General features: G+C 45.3%; 1 protein-coding gene across 4 annotated transcripts in view; it reads right to left on the reverse strand.

Annotated features, from left to right (window-relative positions):
• Positions 1-20000, reverse strand: part of LOC308099316 (uncharacterized protein) — a 114138-nt gene that overhangs the window by 79554 nt on the left and 14584 nt on the right. The window contains exons 2-5 of one of the 4 annotated variants that reach the window (XM_080448039.1): positions 6145-6520; positions 4575-4905; positions 2117-2279; positions 1067-2083 (exon numbers count right to left, since the gene is read on the reverse strand). In XM_080448039.1, coding sequence (XP_080304165.1) covers positions 1067-2083; positions 2117-2279; positions 4575-4905; positions 6145-6520 — 1887 coding nt within the window. Of the gene's footprint in view, positions 1-1066; positions 2084-2116; positions 2286-4574; positions 4906-6144; positions 6521-20000 lie in introns of all 4 variants that reach the window. The other 3 variants (XM_080448040.1, XM_080448038.1, XM_080448037.1) reach the window with 3 other exon arrangements.

Here is a 20000-nt window from a genome sequence, read left to right on the forward strand (position 1 = left end):
TTCAGTAGGTTGTAGCTGATGACACTGAGCATAATATACTGTATATAACGTATTTTATTATTTTATTTTATTTTATTATCTATGACCAATCCTGGCACCGTCCGTGTGTTTCTGAAAATGCTACTTGTAGTTGTATCGGGGGCACACCCTAGTGTGTGTGTGTGTGTGTGTGTGTGTGTGTGTGTGTGTGTGTGTGTGTGTGTGTGTGTGTGTCCAGTTGGAAAAGCAGAGACCAAGTGTTGCAATGCCAGGTTGAGGCTTTAGTTTACAGTGTGCGCTCTCTCTCACATACCCACACCCACACACACACACACACACACACACACACACACACACACACACACACACACACACACACACACACACACAGGGGGGATCACATTACCCATCAGTGTTGAAAGCTGCTGCCTCTCCACCATCCATCCCCCACTTAAGGTGTTATCAGTGTTTACTTCAGGCTATTGGCTGATATGCCAGGAATCTGTGCACCTCTCTACACTCCTCCACCTCCTCCACCTCCTCCCACTCTGTCTCTCTCTCTCTCTCTGCTTTACTGTCTGTCTGTCTGTCTGTCTGTCTGTCTGTCTGTCTGTCTGTCTGTCTGTCTGTCTGTCTGTCTGTCTGTCTGTCTGTCTGTCTGTCTGTCTGTCTGTCTGTCTGTCTGTCTCTCTTTCTCTCTCTTGCACACCCAGTCTGCTCTTTTAACATTGTCTTCACTCCCATCTCTCACCATGGTGTTCTCACTAAGTGTTCTTGCTGCCGGTTTCCTCTGTCTCTTGTCTTGTGCATGTGTGTGTGTGTGTGTGCGCGCTGTGCACACATGCACAACATGCACGCCGATACGCACCACGCCATGTGCCCGGGAGAGACAATGCTGGTACAAGTAGTATTTACATAGCAGATGAAATTCACCTCAAATAAAACACACACGCATGTCTGCACACACACACACACACACACACACACACACACACACACACACACACACACACACACACACACACACACACACACACACACACACACACACACACACACACACACACACACACACACACACACATACCTTCGTGCATCTTCTTCCCCAGTCTCTGCTCGGGTGCGGGGGGCGGGGCTGTCTCGGCGGGCGCGACACACTCTTGCCGCTGCAGCGCGGGGCCGGCGTTCCTCTTCACCCCGTTACTGAGGGCCCTGGGGGGAGGGGCCACCGCGGCCGGAGGGGCCCTGGGGGGAGGGGCCACGGCGGCCGGAGGGGACCTGGGGGGAGGGGCCACGGCGGCCGGAGGAGCCCTGGGGGGAGGGGCCAGCGTGGCCGGAGGAGAGGCCCCGGCGTCTGCCACGACGATGGGCCGAGAGAAGGAAGCGATCCTCTGCAGGATGGAGCCCACGCTCTCCCTGGCCTCGCCCTGGCCGTCCTCCGCGGGGGGCCGCATGACGGGCCTAGGGGCGCCGCCGGGGGCCACCGCGACCGCCCGGGGCCCACACAGCTGCTCCAGCTGGGGGCTCTGGGCCGGGGACAGAGGCACGGGGGAGCAGCTCACCTCGGGGACGGGCGCGGAGCCCGGGGGGGGCGAGGCGGGGGGAAGGGGGAAGGGGGAGGAGGACAGAGGGGAGAGGGGGTGGTGCAGAGAGAGGGGCGGGGTGGTGGTGTCGGAGGCGCTGTCGTCCAGGCTGCTGAGGGAGGCGGAGGGGCTGGCCGAGGCGGCGGACGGGGGGCCGGCCGGGTAGTGGCTCCGCGGGGGGGGCCTGGGCGGGGTCGGGCTCGGGGCCGACCCCGACTGGGGCTTGTTGGCGCCGCCGGCGGGACTGCCCACCAGGCTGTCCAGATCCAGGGGGAACTTGTGGAGACGCGGGGTCTCTTTGGCCTTCTGGGGGGTCTGCGGGGGTGTGTGGGGGGTGTGGGGGGACGGAGGCCGGACGTGGTTCTGGCTGTTGGAGTTGTAGTAAGACTCTTTCCCCGTGGTGGCCGAGGCGGTGCTGTGTGAGCGGCCGTTCCAGGCGGCGCTGCCGTACCTCAACCCCGGCGACATGGCTCCCGAGGCTCTCCGCGCGCCTCCTCCTCCTCCTCCTCCTCCTCCTCCTCCTCCTCCTCCTCCTCCTCCTCCTCCTTCTCCACTCTGTAGGTCCAGGCTGGGCATGGAGCCGTGGCCGCCGTGGCCGCCGCCCAGCACCGAGCCCGGCCCGTCGTCCAGCTCCGAGTGGAAGACGCTCCCGTGGGAGGAGAACTTCTTCAGGACGTGGTTGCCTCCTCCCAGGACCACTCCTCCTCCTCCTCCTCCCTGTAGCTAGAGCCATATGAAATCCATGTTAACGGAATCGCGGACGGAATCACGGAAATGACCAATAAAAATGGAATTGGAATAAAAAACGGAATATTGCAGAATTTGGAATATAAAAAAGTATTCGCGGTAAAATATTTTTTTTTACCGCGAATTTTTACAAATCCACGGGACACCACCATTTTGCATGGCCACATCCTACTTTATAACAATAAAATCCACGTAGAAATCGTCTTAAAAAGACGATAGAAATGATAATACTACATGGGCGACGCCATTTTGCGCATGCTCGGACCGAATTCTTTTGGGTAAGGGACCAGTCGAAATTTACATAAGGGGGGGCATGGAGGAAAATAGGGGAGGGTCATGCCTTTCTAATTTTGGTCCAAGGGAGGGTCAGCTAATTTTACTTTGAATCCAAGGGAGGGTCATGCAATTTTGAATTGATAAAATAGTCCGTTTTTTATATACCTTTTTAGTACAGCAGAACAGTGGTCAATGACCCCTCTCCATTTCAAAGGATACAAAGAATTCAAATCAAGTAACACCTTGTCTATTTAGAATCAATGACGGTCGTTAACAAGCCATCAACGCACAGCGAGTGTGAACGACCCAGTCAAATCTATTCAGCGTCTTAACGATGGTGGTTGAACAATTAAGCAAAACTTCAACAGGCGTTATTGGAGAGATGCATTATAAATAGGCCTACTATAACTGGATATTCATAATCATTTGAAGTAATTCTGTGCATGTGATTAATGTGGATCTATATGGACAGTTGTGTATAGATGCCTAGCTCCACAAGTAAAACCAGAAGCATCAGGCCATAATTGATAGCCTAATTTGTTTTATGTAGGCAACAGTGTAGTTGTAGTCACTGTAGTTGATAATTAAAAGGGCAGAGTGACAAAAGTTTTAAACTACTGGTTACCAAATATTTAACTTTCTTCAATCTGACCAGGATTCAATGGGTTTCCCACATGTAAGTTGAGAACACTATCCATTCTGCTACCACTACTACAGATACACTGTGCATTTAGCAAGACTGACTACACTACAGCAATGTTCTAATCAATGTGGAAAGCAAAACATTGGACATATCAGTTTTAAATGTCATGTTGTATTTGATGGGGAGGGTTAGGGGTGTCAAGAATTTCACAATACGATACATGATGTTGGGCATGATATCGATATGATATATTATTAATGTTCTTTTCTCATGTATCATCAACATTGGCCATCATCTTATAAATAACGTTATAAAGCAAGTTAGAAACAATTACTTGTGCTTTGTACACACAAATAAATACATTTGTGCAAGCTTAATGGAGAAGTGAAGTTCTCACTAACTATAAACCCATTGTTTCAGAGGACAGATAGACACTAATATAACAAATATAATATAATATAAGACTGCATAACTATAAATTCCACAAACCTCATATTTTTGTCATCTGGACTTTACCAACCAAGTGCAGCCTAGTTATTTCCAACAGCTAAAAAAAATCTATAATACCAGATACAGTATAATACAATCTTAGATTAGATGTAGGCCTATTTGAGAGTGCAGATGCATGTCACATTAACGAGCGTCAACGAGCATCAGCTGACACACAACACCTCCCCTCTGCAGTGCTTTAAACTGAAAGTGACTGACTGGAGTCTGTTTCATTTCTCTCCAAAATACCTTGAATATGATGGAGGACATGATTAATAATTACTATGATTATGATAAGCTTTACATTTCATATCATACAGTAAAAACTCCTAACTTTCACCGGCAAAAAAAAAGAAAGTGTTTTTTTTGTTTTAAAAAAACAATACAAAAAATATTACGATACAGTATGACATCATGACAATACCTATCATCACATTTTAATACCACGATAGGCTATATCGTGACACAATATATCGTGACACTTCTAGGCGGGGAGGGTTACTCTTTTTTTTGTAATCACTTGGGGAGGGTCATTGATTTTTTTTTTTTGTCAAAGGGAGGGTCATGGCATTTTAGATCAGGGCACATACATTTCCTCCATGCCCCCCCTTATGTAAATTTCGACTGGTCCCTAACATTTTTGCGTATTCTTTCAGAGACATGTATGGACTGTTATATCTTATTAAATTGTGGACATTTATTCATTTCCACTTACCAGACACTTTTTTTATGGTAAAAATGAGCATAAAAAAGCAAAATACAGAATTCAGAAATATTAAAATGGAAAAAAAACAGAATTTGGGAAAAAATAAAACGGAATTGGGAAAAAAAATAAAACGGATTTCATATGGCTCTACCTGTAGCTGCATCTCTCTGGCACGCTGCTGGGCCAGCAGGAGCTGCTGCTGCTGCTGCTGCTGCTGGTACTGGTGGGGGTGGTACTCCCCCGAGGGCGGGGGGGGGGGGCTGCTGGGGAAGGAGCCCATCTTGGTCAGCGGGGGCTGCTGCATGGTGCCGGAGGAGGAGGAGGAGTACTCCAGGCTGGAGGAGGAGCTGTGCAGGCTGTCGTTGTCGCTGCCGGGCCCCCCGGACAGCATGGAGATGGAGGAGGAGGAGGAGTAGCCGTTGGGGTTGAAGCGGTTCTGGAAGGAGGCGGCCCGGGTCACTCCCCCGCCGCCGCCGCTAGGCCTGGAGATTGATTGTCATGTTGAATGATTACGATTAAAGATTTCGTTGTGGTTTATTTTTTTTTGCATTGAATTAGATTTCTGTTTGGTTTTTTAGTTTTTTGAAAAAAATATTAAAAATATTTTTTCGCGATTTTTCAAAAATAGCAGATCTGCAAGCTCGTAGCGCGGCACTCGGTGCCGCGCTATGAGCTTGTATATCTGCTATTTTTGAATAGCCTAAAGAAATCTAAAGTGACACAGATGCGTTCCAGGTATCAATGGGTTAAGGCTTCGTAAACTAAAATTGCACAAGGTCGATAATGACAAATGACTTCAATAGGCAAAGAAAGGGTAGGTACCCTCACAAAAACATGCAGTAATCCTGGTCTCTATATACTGCCTCCCCCTGGTCAGCCGGGGCGCCTGATGGAGGGGAAAGGAACTGGTTGGAATAACGTGTTCCTTCCACGCGCTACCTCCTACCGGGGAAACTCCCCCCCGTCAGGTGATAAGAAGCGGCTTGCTAGCGCTCATGCATTGAGCTCGGAGGCATGAGCTCGGCTCTAGGCTCTTCCTAGGCTGGCAGAGGGAGTGTAGCGCCCAGGATTACTTAGACAATTGGCACTGGGTGAAAAAATGGGTTACAAAATCGTGGGATAAAAATTTAAGAAAAAAATATATGCTAAGAAATTACTGACATTGACCGGTCACACCAATGATCAAAATAAATAATCTACTGTGGCCAAAATAGGCAATATTTAATAATTGAATACTTTGAATTTGTTTTTAAACAGTGGAAATAGCTGATCAACAAGCTCACAACGTGTCACATGGCAACGCGTTTTGTGAGCTTATAGACTAGGCTATTTCCGATATTTTAGAATTGTTTTGAAAATGTTCAATAATAAAGATAGATGAATGGAAACGATTCTTAATGAATGATCTCAAATAATCGGGATCAGGCGAGTTATTATAATAATTCGGATATATTGTGTGTATTTCTTTTTTTTACTACTTCATTTTTCATTGCAATTGTGTCTTATTTGTTTGTATTGTCCTTTGTGTTAATGGTACAATAAGATACCAGGGTTGTGGCTCTTTCGGAGCGGGAACTTTGGGGGGGGGGGGGGGGGGTGGGAGGGGTAACATACACTGTTTCTGTATGCCTTTTGTTATTGACCTGTATGTGAAAATATAAAATAAAGAAACCTTGAACAAAAAATAATAAATAAAATAATCATTGGGAACAGGCACCTACCCAGTGCCGTTGTTGCTGAAGGCAGGCTTGCCCATGGTGCCGCGGTTGAAGGACAGGCTGGTGCCCAGGCTGCCCACCGTGCGGCTCTTCAGCACGGGGCTCTGGGCCGGGCTGGGCCCGACGCCCAGGCCCAGGCGGGAGCGGTACGCCATGGAGCTGTGGTTCCCGTTGTTGTTGATGTTGCCGTAGGCCGAGGCCGGAGACGTCGGCATGCCCATCATCATCATCCCTCCTCCTCCTCCTCCTCCCACTCCTCGCGTCTCATTGGCTTTGTTGTTGTGGTTGAGGAGGAGGTGGGAGGAGCCTGGCGAAATGATGGGGGACGGGGCGGAGGGGATGTCGTCCACATCGTCGATTTCGAAGGATCGCTTGAGCGCTGGAGGAGAAGGAGGGAGGTGGGGGGGGACAGAGCAGTTAATTAATCAGTTGTTAACTATTGCATTGATCGCAAATCTTTGTCGATCGCGTACATGATCGATGAGACATAAACAATGTACTCTACAATACGCGATCACAGAACGACATCCTCAGCGCCGATCGAAAAGTGTGTGTCCCAAGCGTCAGAAAATGTACACTTCAAATAAATCATTGGTGATCATTTGACCATGTACAAAAGGAACCCGTAGGGAGTCCATTTGGTTACATTTGTAGTACATTCTCCGAGTTAAATTGGCGCTGAGGATTTTTTACTGCGCATGCAATTGCACACAGTTAATTTATCACTCCTGTGGGTTAGATTGGCTTGAAGAAAAGGGGCCCAACCCAGAGGTCAGCTCTGTGAGTGAACAAACAACTCTACAACACTGCAGCACTCCAAAGAACTGTCACTGAACAACGCTTATGGTAATAACGCTTGATTGTCTGCTGCCAATGTTTTTAGTCTTTTCACAGGATTACCAGTAGTAGGAATTGCAGATACGTGTGTATGTGTGGAAGAAGTTAATCTGCTCTAGCAACAGAAGCTAAGAAGCTGTTCAACCCATTAAGACCTGAAGCCGATTCTTACTTATGTCTTCTAAATCCTAACAGTTTTCTGAAAAACATGTTTCTATATCAGTAATCTCTCAAGAACAGATTCTGCTCTGCGTTGGAATCTGTCGTGAAGGTTCCTCATAACGTGTACGCACTGTGTGGGCGTGGGCATGCCTTCAGATCAGGAAGCAGGCCGCGCTTTACCCAATCAAATGTAGTGGGCGGGATTTACGTGTCCGCTGATCCTTCCCTACTCGAAACAAGCCGAAACTAATTTAACAATAGCGTCCGCGGAGCAGACAAAACCACGGAAAGATTTTCACATTTTAACTTGCTCTTTCATCATAGAAAAAAGTGGGCTTATAACCAAAACGATCCATGTTCTCTGGGAGAAGTGGTGTTAGTGTTCCGTGTAGAAATATTGTTAGTGGGAATGAAAACATAGTCGCACCACCCGGAAGTGGAGCGTGAAGGCAGACTAAAACCCCGGTTTCCTTGCGCACAGGTGCTGCGTCGTCATTGTCCCAGAGCCAGTGAGGGATAGTACAAACAGCAGAGGGCGCTGTTTTTCATTCTCACTGGCTCTGGGTTCCCAGATTGCTATATCAGTGGTTCTCAAACTTTTTCATGTCAAGGACCCCCAAAATGATATGTATTTGGCCACGGACCCCCGTCTCAAAATATATTGTTCCAGGGACCCCCAGAAGAAAAGATCTGCTAAAATTGCCTTTAAAAGAATATAAATATATTAATTTGCACACATTTTCTCGATTTTTCAAAAATAGCAGATCTACAATATCTTCTACTCATAGCGCAGCACTCGGTGCCGCACTATGAGCTTGTATATCTGCTATTTTTGAATAGCCAAAGTGTAAAATAATGCTTTTTAGCTCAAATAAAAAAATGACACAGATGCGTTTCAGGTCTTGAAGGGTTAAAGCGACATACTGGAGATGAATATTCTATGATTTTTCAAAGGTTAGTGAAAACACTCGAAAATCGCTGGCAGTGCATGGCGTGGCAAATGATTTTTGTTTCTATTTTATTTCTGGCAGTCAAAGAGTTAATAATAAAGCACCCTGCATACTGTACATGCAGCTGCTTTTCACAAACTGAAACCGACGACTTTCCTCTTATAGTTGGAAACAGTGGAAGTTGTGTCTTTCTGTAAAAAAATACATATATTAGGTTTATGTTGGCATCTATGAACTAACAAGGGACATTCCTGTTTAACCCATGTCTCTGTGCATTCACATAGGAGCTGAAATGCCCGTGACACATAAACTACAGAACTCGAGAGAGAGCAGCGCAAGTGAAGCAGTACTTAAATAATATATATTTGGAGGCAAAAGGCGGCTAATTAAATATTTTACTGACACTAATGGGGGGAAACAAACAGCAGCACCACATTCCAGAGCCCTGGTCGTGTTTAGTCCATTATAAAAGCTTTTTTATTGTCCAGTTAATTGGTGGATAATTAGAAGGCAACATGCAAAACCACTTGCTTTGTCTCTTTTGTGGTGCAGAGAATCAAATGCTCCAAAGATCAAATTCCAAAAGAAAAAGGCCAATTCCTGCAAATGCTTATTACCTCTGCATTGATTTATTAACTACCTTGAGTATGGGATAAAGTGGCCTATGACCTCTTCAGGTTGTGTTTGTTATAACCACTTAAATCCTATATACTTGTTGACAGGTGTCCCCCAAGTGTCTGTACTTGGCCCTCTCCTTTTTCCCTCTACACCAAATCTCTTCGCCGAAAATAGACGATCTACAAGCACACAATACGTCGATGTCCATTATACAACAAGTAGTTACAACGAAGCAATCTGATTGGTTGAAATATCTCCCTCCCTGTGCTTCAAACGAGCATGACAGCGCAGCTAATCAAAATATAAAAATCAGCTGGGCTGATCAGACGGAGTCTCGCAGAGCAGAGCCGGCTAAGTGGCTAGGCTAGCAGTTTGCATGCGACGTTTGCGGCCGTAGTAGCTAAATCTGGCATAAATGTTTTTGTTTTATATATCGAATAACTTAAATACAATGAGATTGAGCTAACAGTTACGTTTTCTTTCTCTATGTGTCCAGTCTGAGAAAAGTTGCCTGTAAGACGGACCCCATGTATTTCCAGGATAACAAGTGTTTGTACATGTTTGTACATAGTTTCAGTGTCGATAAAAAAAAGTACATCAATTAATCAATCAATCAGATCAACCTCTGTGAGTTACAGTAAAACAGCATGCTGTGGGCTGAAGCTAGCACGTGACGACTCCTCACACAACGCTAGTCACCAGAAACAGTAACATCTGAAAGTTTTATAGAGGTGCTGCTGGCTCTTAAGACGTCCATGCGTACAGGTCCAGGCCCGGCGTCTGCTGCTGAGTGCACATGCAAAACGGAACGGCCCCTTCAGTCAAACAATGGCTGTACTGTGTGCGCACGTGTGCGTGTGTGTGTGTGTGTGCGCACGCGTGTGCACAAACGCGTGTCGCGTGCACGTGGGTGGACCGGCGGGGCTGTGATGATTACAGAGGCGAGCGTTTGATCTTTCTTTGAAGCCGACACGTCGTCATCATCACAGAGCACAAAGCACCGGCACCTTCTCCACTCTCGTCTCCTCTACTTTGGGGGCTTTTAAACTGCTGATCAGGCTCAGCCTCTGTGCCTCAAGCCTGAAGATTCATCCTTCCCAATTGCTGTGGTCAGTGGTCAGGTCATGAGGTGACAGGCTGTGGGGCTATAAAGCGCGCAGTAAAGTAAGACTCTCGAGTAAAATGAACATTGCAGATTTTACTGTGTAAAAACCACAAGTGAAGGAGTCACTTCAGGGTAATGTGGGCGTAGAGTAAGATATACAGTAGGTTCTATTAACAGCGTTGAGAGTACAGTATGTGTGGAATGGGGGGGTTTTAGGTTCTATTAACGGTGTGTGTGTGTGTGTGTGTGTGTGTGTGTGTGTGTGTGTGTGTGTGTGTGTGTGTGTGTGTGTGTGTGTGTGTGTGTGTGTGTGTGTGTGTGTGTGTGTGTGTGTGTGCGTGCGTGCATGCGCGTGCGTGTGTGTGAGAGAGAGAGAGAGAGAGAGTGAGAGGTTCTAGTAGGTTCTATCAACAGAGTTGAGATTAGTGTGCAGTTGGAGGTTCTAGAAGGTTCTATCAACAGAGTTGAGATTAGTGTGCAGTGGGAGGTTCTAGAAGGTTCTATCAACAGAGTTGAGATTAGTGTGCAGTGGGAGGTTCTAGAAGGTTCTATCAACAGAGTTGAGATTAGTGTGCAGTTGGAGGTTCTAGAAGGTTCTATCAACAGAGTTGAGATTAGTGTGCAGTGGGAGGTTCTAGAAGGTTCTATCAACAGAGTTGAGATTAGTGTGCAGTTGGAGGTTCTAGAAGGTTCTATCAACAGAGTTGAGATTAGTGTGCAGTTGGAGGTTCTAGAAGGTTCTATCAACAGAGTTGAGATTAGTGTGCAGTTGGAGGTTCTAGAAGGTTCTATCAACAGAGTTGAGATTAGTGTGCAGTGGGAGGTTGTGGAAGTGGTCCTGGACCTAATTCAACCATCTGTGATAATGTCAACACCTGGGATTCAAACACCTGCATGGGAAACAAAACAAGGGGAACCCCCCCCCCCCTGCAACATAGTGTGAGTGTGTGTGTGTGTGTGTGTGTGTGTGTGTGTGTGTGTGTGTGTGTGTGTGTGTGTGTGTGTGTGTGTGTGTGTGTGTGTGTATGCATCTCTGTGCAGACTGAAATGGTGTACCTGTTCATTAGCTAGTCCACGTGTGTGCACATGTGTTTACGTGCATGTTTCTGTGTGTGTGTGTGTGTGTGTGTGTGTGTGTGTGTGTGTGTGTGTGTGTGTGTGTGTGTGTGTGTGTGTGTGTGTGTGTGTGTGTGTGTGTGTGTGTGTGTGTGTGTGTGTGTGTGTGTGCGCGTGTGCGTGAGTTTCTAGGTGGTCCGGTGGCGTCGCAGAGCTGAGTGCTGACATGCAGATGGATTGTCTCAAGAGCCTTTTCTTCCATTCCTAATACCATGACAACTCTCTCTCTCTCTCTCTCACACACGCACACACAAACACACGCACACAGTGACTCTCTCTATTTTTTACACACAGAAATGTCACAATTTTCGACTAAACAATGTGTGAGAGCCTTTTATACCGTATAGTCATAGTCGTGGATTGTATCATGTCAAAAAAGATCAGCCTCAAAAATCAATAATCAAGTGTGAGAGTGTTTCGGTAATTTCTTCCTTCTGTGTCTGTCTCTCTCTCTCTCTTCTGTTTAATGTTTGCCTCTGCCAAACCCTGCCCTTGTATCACCGCTGTGATCGACACACACAAAGACATCCACTGCTTGTGCGCACACACAAGCACACGCACACGCACACGCGCGCGCACACACACACACACACAGGCATGCACGCATGCCCTGTTCCTTCCTCCTGCAGATACAAAGGGTGGCTTGAGGTCTGCGCCCTGGTGTCAGGACCTGCGGCAGAGGTTGGGTTACAACATGGACAGCAACACAACCCCAAAAATTCCTTTCACCACAACACAATGGAGGACGCAGGGGGAGGGCTGCTGTGGCCATGTACAGGAAGTGGCAGGGTCAGAAATGTCAGGGAACAAATAAGTCACCGCGATGGACGGTGCCACCCCTGTGGGTGTGTGATAATTATCATATTTGTTCTATGTACGATAGTATACAAATGGAAACTTGGTTCCATTTGTTTACTCTCAGGCTTAAATGAACACTAAGGATTTTGTGTACCATAATTTTGCCACTTTAATTTGACACTTTAATCAAATTGAATTGAATTGAATTGAACACGGTGTGCCACAGGTTTGGCAGAAGCCAGATCGCTCACGTCAGAATGCAGCATCGATAGTGGAACACCTGACCCTGGATCTGTTGTGAAAGATCCAGTCATCATATCTATTGCTGATAGCGCCCAGCTGGCAATTGATACGACCAGTGTTGGAAAGTAACTAAGTACATTTACTCAAGCTTTGCGACACGTTGCGAGCTTGTAGATCTGCTATTTTCAATACATTTGAAAACCTGTGAAATGGGACCTTCCGCATAATGATGAGCACTTTTACTTTTGGCACTTTAAAGGGGAAGACCACCCATTTTCAATATTTAACTATGTCATTAATATAGCATAAAGGAGTTGTGTGGAAATAAGAAAATCTTTAAATGTTAAAAATTTTAAATGTTAAACCCAAATTGATTTTGGGTTTAACATTGCAAATTACACCGTGATGACTCATCATGGTGTAATTTGCAATGTTAAACCCAAAATCAATTTGGGTTTAACATTTAAAATTTTTAACATTTAAAATTTTTCTTATTTCCACACAACTCCTTTATGCTATATTAATGACATAGTTAAATATTGAAAATGGGTGGTCTTCCCCTTTAAGTATATTTTGATGCCAATACTTTTGCCAATACAGACTATTTCTACAATAGGGTTTTGATACTTTTACTTAAGACAAAATCTGAGTACTTCTTCCATCACTGGATACGACCCGCACCAAAACGACGATGACTGTGATAACTGCCAACTTGTAAGAGTGACACACAGTGATTTAAAGGTCGAGGTCGGATTCACAGACCAGGTAAGCAGCAACGTCTTTTGTTATCTGTGTGATATTTATCAATTTGATGAAAGAACGCGATCATGTTCAGCTGTAACACACTTAACTCAGTTGTGTCGAGTTCAGTTCCACTCAGTAGGGTTTGAGTATCGTACAAGTCAAGTGTCCTGTGACCTCTTCAGCTGAAGAACCACTTAAACCCCACATACTTTGTTGACTGGGGTCCCCCAGGGGTCCGTACTTGGCCCCTTTGCTTTCTCTGCACCAAATCTCTCGTGTGCGAAATTAGCTCCAAGCTCACAATGCGTCACATTGCGACGCCTTGTGAGCTTGTAGAACTGCAATCTTTGTGGAATTATTGCCTGTTCACCTTATGACATACCCAGAATAGGGTATGTCATGTGGTTAAGGGTTGGGAAGAGGGTGCGGTCATGGTTAAGCTCTCGCCATGTCTATCTGGTTTTGGTTGAGGGCACGATTTACGATATCGCTTCACCCCCAGGTGCCATCCAATTCCTCCACAACCACACGTGTAGAGCTTTATGACTGCGAATCAGGGATCTTTTATATAACCCTGGATGTATAGGTAGAGATACATAGGTAGAGAGAGAGAGAGAGAGAGAGAGAGAGAGAGAGAGAGAGAGAGAGAGAGAGAGAGAGAGAGAGAGAGGTGCATTCATCGTATGTGGTGTTTTTCCATGGCTAGCGGTGAATTTGGCTGTGTAAACAATAGTACTATCATGCCTTCTCCATCAAACAGTCTCCTACACAGCACCAGAGATCATATCACACTGGCTATGGGAATGCGTGTCTGTCTGTCTGTCTGTCTGTCTGTCTGTCTGTCTGTCTGTCTGTCTGTCTGTCTGTCTGTGTGTGTGTGTGTGTGGCGCACGCGCGCGTGTACGTGCGTGTGCGAGCGTGTGTGTGCGTGTGTGTGTGTGTGTACAGTACGTGTGCATGCGTGAATATGTTCCTCTACATTTAATACAGCCTTAATGTCCTCACAAGAGTAGAAAGATAAGGAAAAACCCCTTCCAAGTAGGGATGTGTATGGGGGGGAGGGGTCTCGGGTAGAATTACCTTTAGTAAAGGTAAAGGTTAGGGTAAGGGTTAAGGTTAAGCATGTAGTGATGAGGGTCTTAACAATCCTCACTGCATTCCTAACCTGAACCCTTAGGAAAGGATTAGGAAATTAATGTAGCATTACGAAGCAAAACAAAGCTCTGCATGCTGGAATATGTTTACAGTACGTGCAACGGCATGCACGTGCACTCATACATATAGAATATTGAATACATTGAATATTATACAACACACACACTTAGGCAAACACGCGCGCGCACATTCACACACACTCAAAAGCACACACTCACTCACACACACACACACACACACACACACACACACACACACACACACACACACACACCCACACACACATCCAAGGTGTATTCAGTGTCTCTGACTGATAACATACAGGTATGTGACCTGCTGTAAAAAGCTGGTTGAATGCTATGGAGAATGCTTGAATGCTATGGAGAAATCTAAAATAGGATTTAATTAACCCATTCAATGCGGGAACCCGTCTAAAATGTCTTTTAAATTCTAACAGTTTTCTGAAAAACGTATGTGGCACGTATGTTGCTCAAACAAAAATATAATAACTAAGTTCTGGATGTTAAAGACATTGTTTTTGGGATGGAGTTTTAGATGACAGCAACCTGGGGAAAAAAGCACCTAACAACAATCCTGACCACATTAAAGGGCCATTCACAATGAGCACTATAACTATAAATAAAAATATAGTTTGAAGTAGTGGATGGCAGATGGCAGAAGACTATAAAAAGAAATACAATGGAAAACGATATAGTTATAGTTATCTTTATAGTTATAGTGCTCAGTGTGAATGGCACTTAACCCTGGCCTGGTGTCCCAATTTTGGGCACATTTTAAAATAAGTTGCAATTCTTTGTGTGTGGATGCTAATCAAATGTTCAAAAATAGACAAAATAGCAGATCTACAAGCTTAGGTTGACTACTTTTGCTATTCGTCGTGTTGGCAAAATATATCAGGCTTAAGTGGTTAAGACAGTCGTATGATGATGGGATACTGTATAGCTGCCAATACACCGTGGGATTATAATAACCCCAGGTCAAAGGGATATGGCACCTGCCAATACACTGTGGGCTTTCCCTGTCAGTATCTTTAGGATATCATGTTTGGCAACTGTACCAGAGTACCTGTGAACACCCAGCCACATCTCTCACTCAGTAATCACAGTACAAACATGTTAGGGCAGAATGAAAGGAAAGTGTTTAAAAGAGCTACAGCGCACGTATGCACACACACACACACCAACACGTGTGTGCGCACGCACGCACACACACACACGCACACACACACACACACACACACACACACTGGGAAAGTCGGACAGTTTTGAAACTAATCAGATCGCAGCAGTGTGGCTATACACGCACACTTTTGTGCAAGCGTGCACACACAACCGAGGCAAAAAATGCTTTGATAATGGTAACACATCCTAAAGTCATGCTTTGCCAAGAACCTACACATATAGCCTACTATAAAGCCACCTAAAACATTCTCAAGCATGTTAACGGGCGTTAATAGGTATTAAAATGTAATGTGCAAGACTACACTGTAGGTTCATTTCGAGCCCTACTTGGCCAACGTAACTTGGGGATAATTTCTGTTTGCCATCTCGACTCTGTGGCTAACGTGATTGGGCCAATGATACTAATGAAGGCTCTGTTCCATTTAGTGTAGCACAGTGGTTCTCAAACTTTTTAATTTCAAGGACTCCCATAACACTGAGAGTGTACAAATGGACCCCCTGTGTGTGTGTGTGTGTGTGTGTGTGTGTGTGTGTGTGTGTGTGTGTGTGTGTCATGGAGAGTGACAACCCATGCACTCCTTCCTGCCCTTGTTGCCCACGGTAATGGAGTTTGCAGGGACAATTGGATGTGTGTGTGTGTGTGTGTGTGCATGCGTGCGTGCGTGCATAAGTGAGTGTGCATGCGTGTGTATGTGTGTGGGGGTGGGTGTGTGGGTGGGTGTGGGTGGGTGTGCCTGCGTGTGGGTGGGTGGGTGTGTGTTTATGTGTGTGTGTGTGTGTGTGTGTGTGTGTGTGTGTGTGTGTGTGTGTGTGTGTGTGTGTGTGTGTGCGTGCGTGCGTGCGTGCGTGCGTGCGTGCGTGCGTGCGTGCGTGCGTGCGTGCGTGCGTGCGTGCGTGCGTGTGCGCGCGCGCGGGTGTGTGTGCGTGTGCATGAGCGTGTATGTGGGTGTGACAGTTTTTGTCCGGTGATGATAGCATGCTTCCTTGTTGACGTTCTGTGTTGGGGACACATCACCATCTTCCATTCTGGGTCATTCTGGAACGTTTCCTCTCACATGGATGTTGGAAGGAATTTCTAATAGCAACAACAACAACGTCTGTTTTGCTTTTAACAACTTTCACCCTGATGTCCCTCATTTGGGCATGTGATTATTATAATATTTTCCAAGAACTGCAAAGAAATGCCAAAATGTGAATTTCTTGTAACGCGATGCAATGTGTTTTAATTAAGCCACAAGATTGGCTATTTTTTAAACGTTTTAAACAGGGATTAAGTGGTTAATTGGATTAATTTTTGAGTGCTGCGGTGTCCAATGGTTTTTAACCTGACTTTGTGGTTTGGTTAAGGTAATTAGGTTAGATTTAGTAAGCTTAGCTCGGCAGAAGACCTTTGAAGTTGTATACAACATTCTGCGGTTGTTGTCAAAGCAGGGACACAATCCAAAGAGGTGAACAATTATTGCAAAGTAATTTGTTTTCCAAGGACTGTGTCAATTGGACTGCCAAGTTTAGCCCATCACAACTCACCATTTACTTGACATTACTGCTGACCATTTTCCAAAGCATACTGTGGTTTGTATTGTATTGTATTGAGAAAACCCACTGGATTTCATTAACCACAGCCCTAGCATCCCTATATTCTGGGCATGCTAAGCGAGTAGGGTAGTGTTGCATGTTGCAGATCTGCTATTTTGGCAAAGAGATTTGGTGTAGAGGGAAAACTAAGTAAGTACTACTAAGTATGTAGGGATGTAGTGGTTAATGCATTTTGGTAATTAGGCGGCAGGCAACAGAGGGTACAGAGGAAATGGAAACACAACAAAGTCCTGGGGACTTTTTTTGTGTTCTCCTTTTAGCTTTAATCCATTCAATCTGTGTCATTCTGTGTCAAAATGTGTCATTTTAGATGTTTTGCTATAACCATTATTATATACTAATAATTACACTTTGGGCTATTCAAAAACAGCAGATCTACAAGCTCATAGAGCGCACGCACGCACGCACGCACGCACGCACGCACGCACGCACGCACGCACGGACGCACACACAATCTTTGAATATATATTATATATATTATATTTTTCAAAGCTATAATTTTTAACTCAACTCTTTGCTTCTGGGGATTCTACAAATGTCTTCTAAATCCTAACAGTTTTTTTGAAAACAACTTATGTTGCTATAATATCAGTGGTTCTCAAACTCTTTTCATGTCAAGGACGCCCAAAATTATATGTATTTGGCTGCGGTATACAAGCTCATAGCGCGGCACCGAGTGCCGCGCTATGAGCTTGTACATCAGCTATTTTTGAATAGCCAAAGAAACCTTAAGTGACACAGATACGTTCCCGGATTGAATGGGTTAATGTCCTACAACTGCACCACGACGTGCTGTTCATATTTCTGACTAATAAAAGTATTCAATTCAATTCAGAAAATGTTCCACATGTTCCCCATGGTCACAGGCTGAACTCCAGCATGCGTGATGTTGTGATTAGATAAGCCACCAGTATGTCCCTATTACGTCAAATAAAGACTACTTTTATTCCACAGAAGGAAAAAGAGAGACACAGGAACAGTAAGAGTGAGAGACAGAGACAGAGACAGAGAGAGAGAGGAAAGAAAGGAAAGTTGAATCATGTGGATCCCTGGGTCACATGGGAACGACTCGGCTCTAATGTGGGTCTCGCTAGACGAGTGATTATGAATCCCACCAACGTTATAGGATAGACCCACCTTACCTGTGTCTGATTGGCTCCCTGACAGGCATGGTCTTACTGAGGTTAAGGTTAAGGTTAGGTTTAGGCATAGTCTTACTGAGGTTAGGGTTAGGGTTAGGTTTAGGCATAGTCTTACTGAGGTTAGGGTTAAGGTTTAGGCATAGTCTTACTGAGGTTAGGGTTAGGGTTAGGTTTAGGCATAGTCTTACTGAGGTTAGGGTTAAGGTTTAGGCATAGTTGCAAAGACGAGAACTGTCAATCGCAGCGACTACTGGCCAATCACAGCGGGTTTTGCCTAGAACTGCGGTGGGATCCATAATAATACTTTTCAGCCCAAGGACCCCTTTGCTGAGAGAGAGATGAAACAGGGACCCCCTATACATATTGTATACAACTGTGTTGCAGTTAAACCTTTTCATAGATAGTCGGATTCATGCTAATGTCTATTTTCAGAGAGTTAACCTTTTAAACCCTCGTTATTTAGTCAACTTGACCTGTACTCTGTACTTGGTCTGCTCGTTTTCCCCTCTACAACAACTCTCAGAAAATAGCCGATCTACAAGCTCACAACTTGTAGATTGTGAGCTTGTAAATCTGCTATTTTCGGCTAACGTTCCCCATCACACAAGGATTTGGCGGATCCCCCTGTAGTAACTCTGAAGACCCCCTAGGGATCCCGGACCCCCTGTTGAAGACCCCTGATCTATGACATATTTATGACGTACTTGTATGTATGTGATGCCAAATTTGAACAATGTTAACTTTCAGCCAGATCAGAATCACGTTGACTTACATTATAAAATTGGTATAAAATATGTGAAGACAATTGGCGGAGGTACTTCTGTGACCTATACTGGCATATATATATACAAGACATTTGGTGCTGATGATCGGTCCAGCAGTTTGTTGTGACATTAGCTCCTGACACATAGATTGACCCATGCCGTAAAAAAAAGAAATATATATATATCATTTCAAAAGATTGAAAAAAGTATTTTATAAATAAAATGAAAAAGTCATCATCAAAGTAATGAAAATATCATATCTACAAGCTCACAACGTGGTGCGAAGCAACGTGTTGTGAGCTTACAGATCTGCTATTTTCACTAGTTTGGCAAACGTCTTAATTTCTCTTTTCAGGGTCTTGAACGAAAAAGGTTTGGGAACCACTGGTCTGTGGGACACAGGGATACAGCTGCAACAGGCAACTTGGTGAGCCACTAGGGTGGGACACTCCATACCGGGTACATTATGCTATGCTGTGTGTTTGAGGGTCTACTATGGGACACATGGATAGCTGCAGTGGCATTGATGCAGCGCTTGGAACCAGGCCAACACTCCAGAAGAGAAGGGGGGAGGGAGGGGGGGAACAGTGCAGGCCTGTGAGTTGTACAGGGAATGTTGGCTAGAGCATGGGGTGGTCAGGATCAAATTCTCTCTGAGTGGAAGCAGATTCTCCCCTTGTGTAAATGTCTCTGTGTTTCTTCCTTTGTGTGTGCGCGCTTCCTTTGTGTGTGCGCGCTTCCTTTGAGTGTGCGCACACGCGCGCGCGCGTGTGTGCGTGTGCGTGTGTGTGTGTCTGTCTGTCTGTCTTGTTGGTATGTTTATTTGTTTGCCCCGTGTTTGTGTTAGAGCTTTTTTCATTGTACTGCATGTGTGTGTTGTTGGTGTTTCTCGTTTGCCTTTGTCTGTGTGTCTGTGCGTGTGTGTGTGTGTGTGTGTGTGTGTGTGTGTGTGTGTGTGTGTGTGTGTGTGTGTGTGTGTGTGTGTGTGTACGTGTACGTGTACGTGTACGTGTACGTACATGCGTGTGTGTATGAGTCCCAATAGTCGGGAAACGGAGAGAGGCGGGGGGAATTTGGGGGGGCATTAGGACAAGGAGCTGCTTCTGTTCCTGGTTAACTGTTCCAGTGTATCCTCTCTCCTGTATGCTTAAATCCTACCTTGTACCTGGTCACACCACCACGTCACTCCATGAGAATAACTGCTTTTTAAACGTCACACAACACAAAATCCGTCATCTGGGACGGGCTGCGTTCGATATTGCACATCCCAGGCTTCTGGTTACATTTCTAAGAGTTGAAACGTTAGTATCTACCAGCTATAGCAGCTAGTCAGTAGACACTCATGGCTAACGGAACCCATTCATTTCCATTAGCGCTGCTACAAAACAAGCTCAGAGTAACCCTTTAAAAGAAACGGTTTGTAACCA

The sequence above is a fragment of the Gymnoscopelus braueri genome, assembly GCF_963280865.1.
Source record: "Gymnoscopelus braueri genome assembly, chromosome: 13".
NCBI lineage: Eukaryota > Metazoa > Chordata > Actinopteri > Myctophiformes > Myctophidae > Gymnoscopelus > Gymnoscopelus braueri.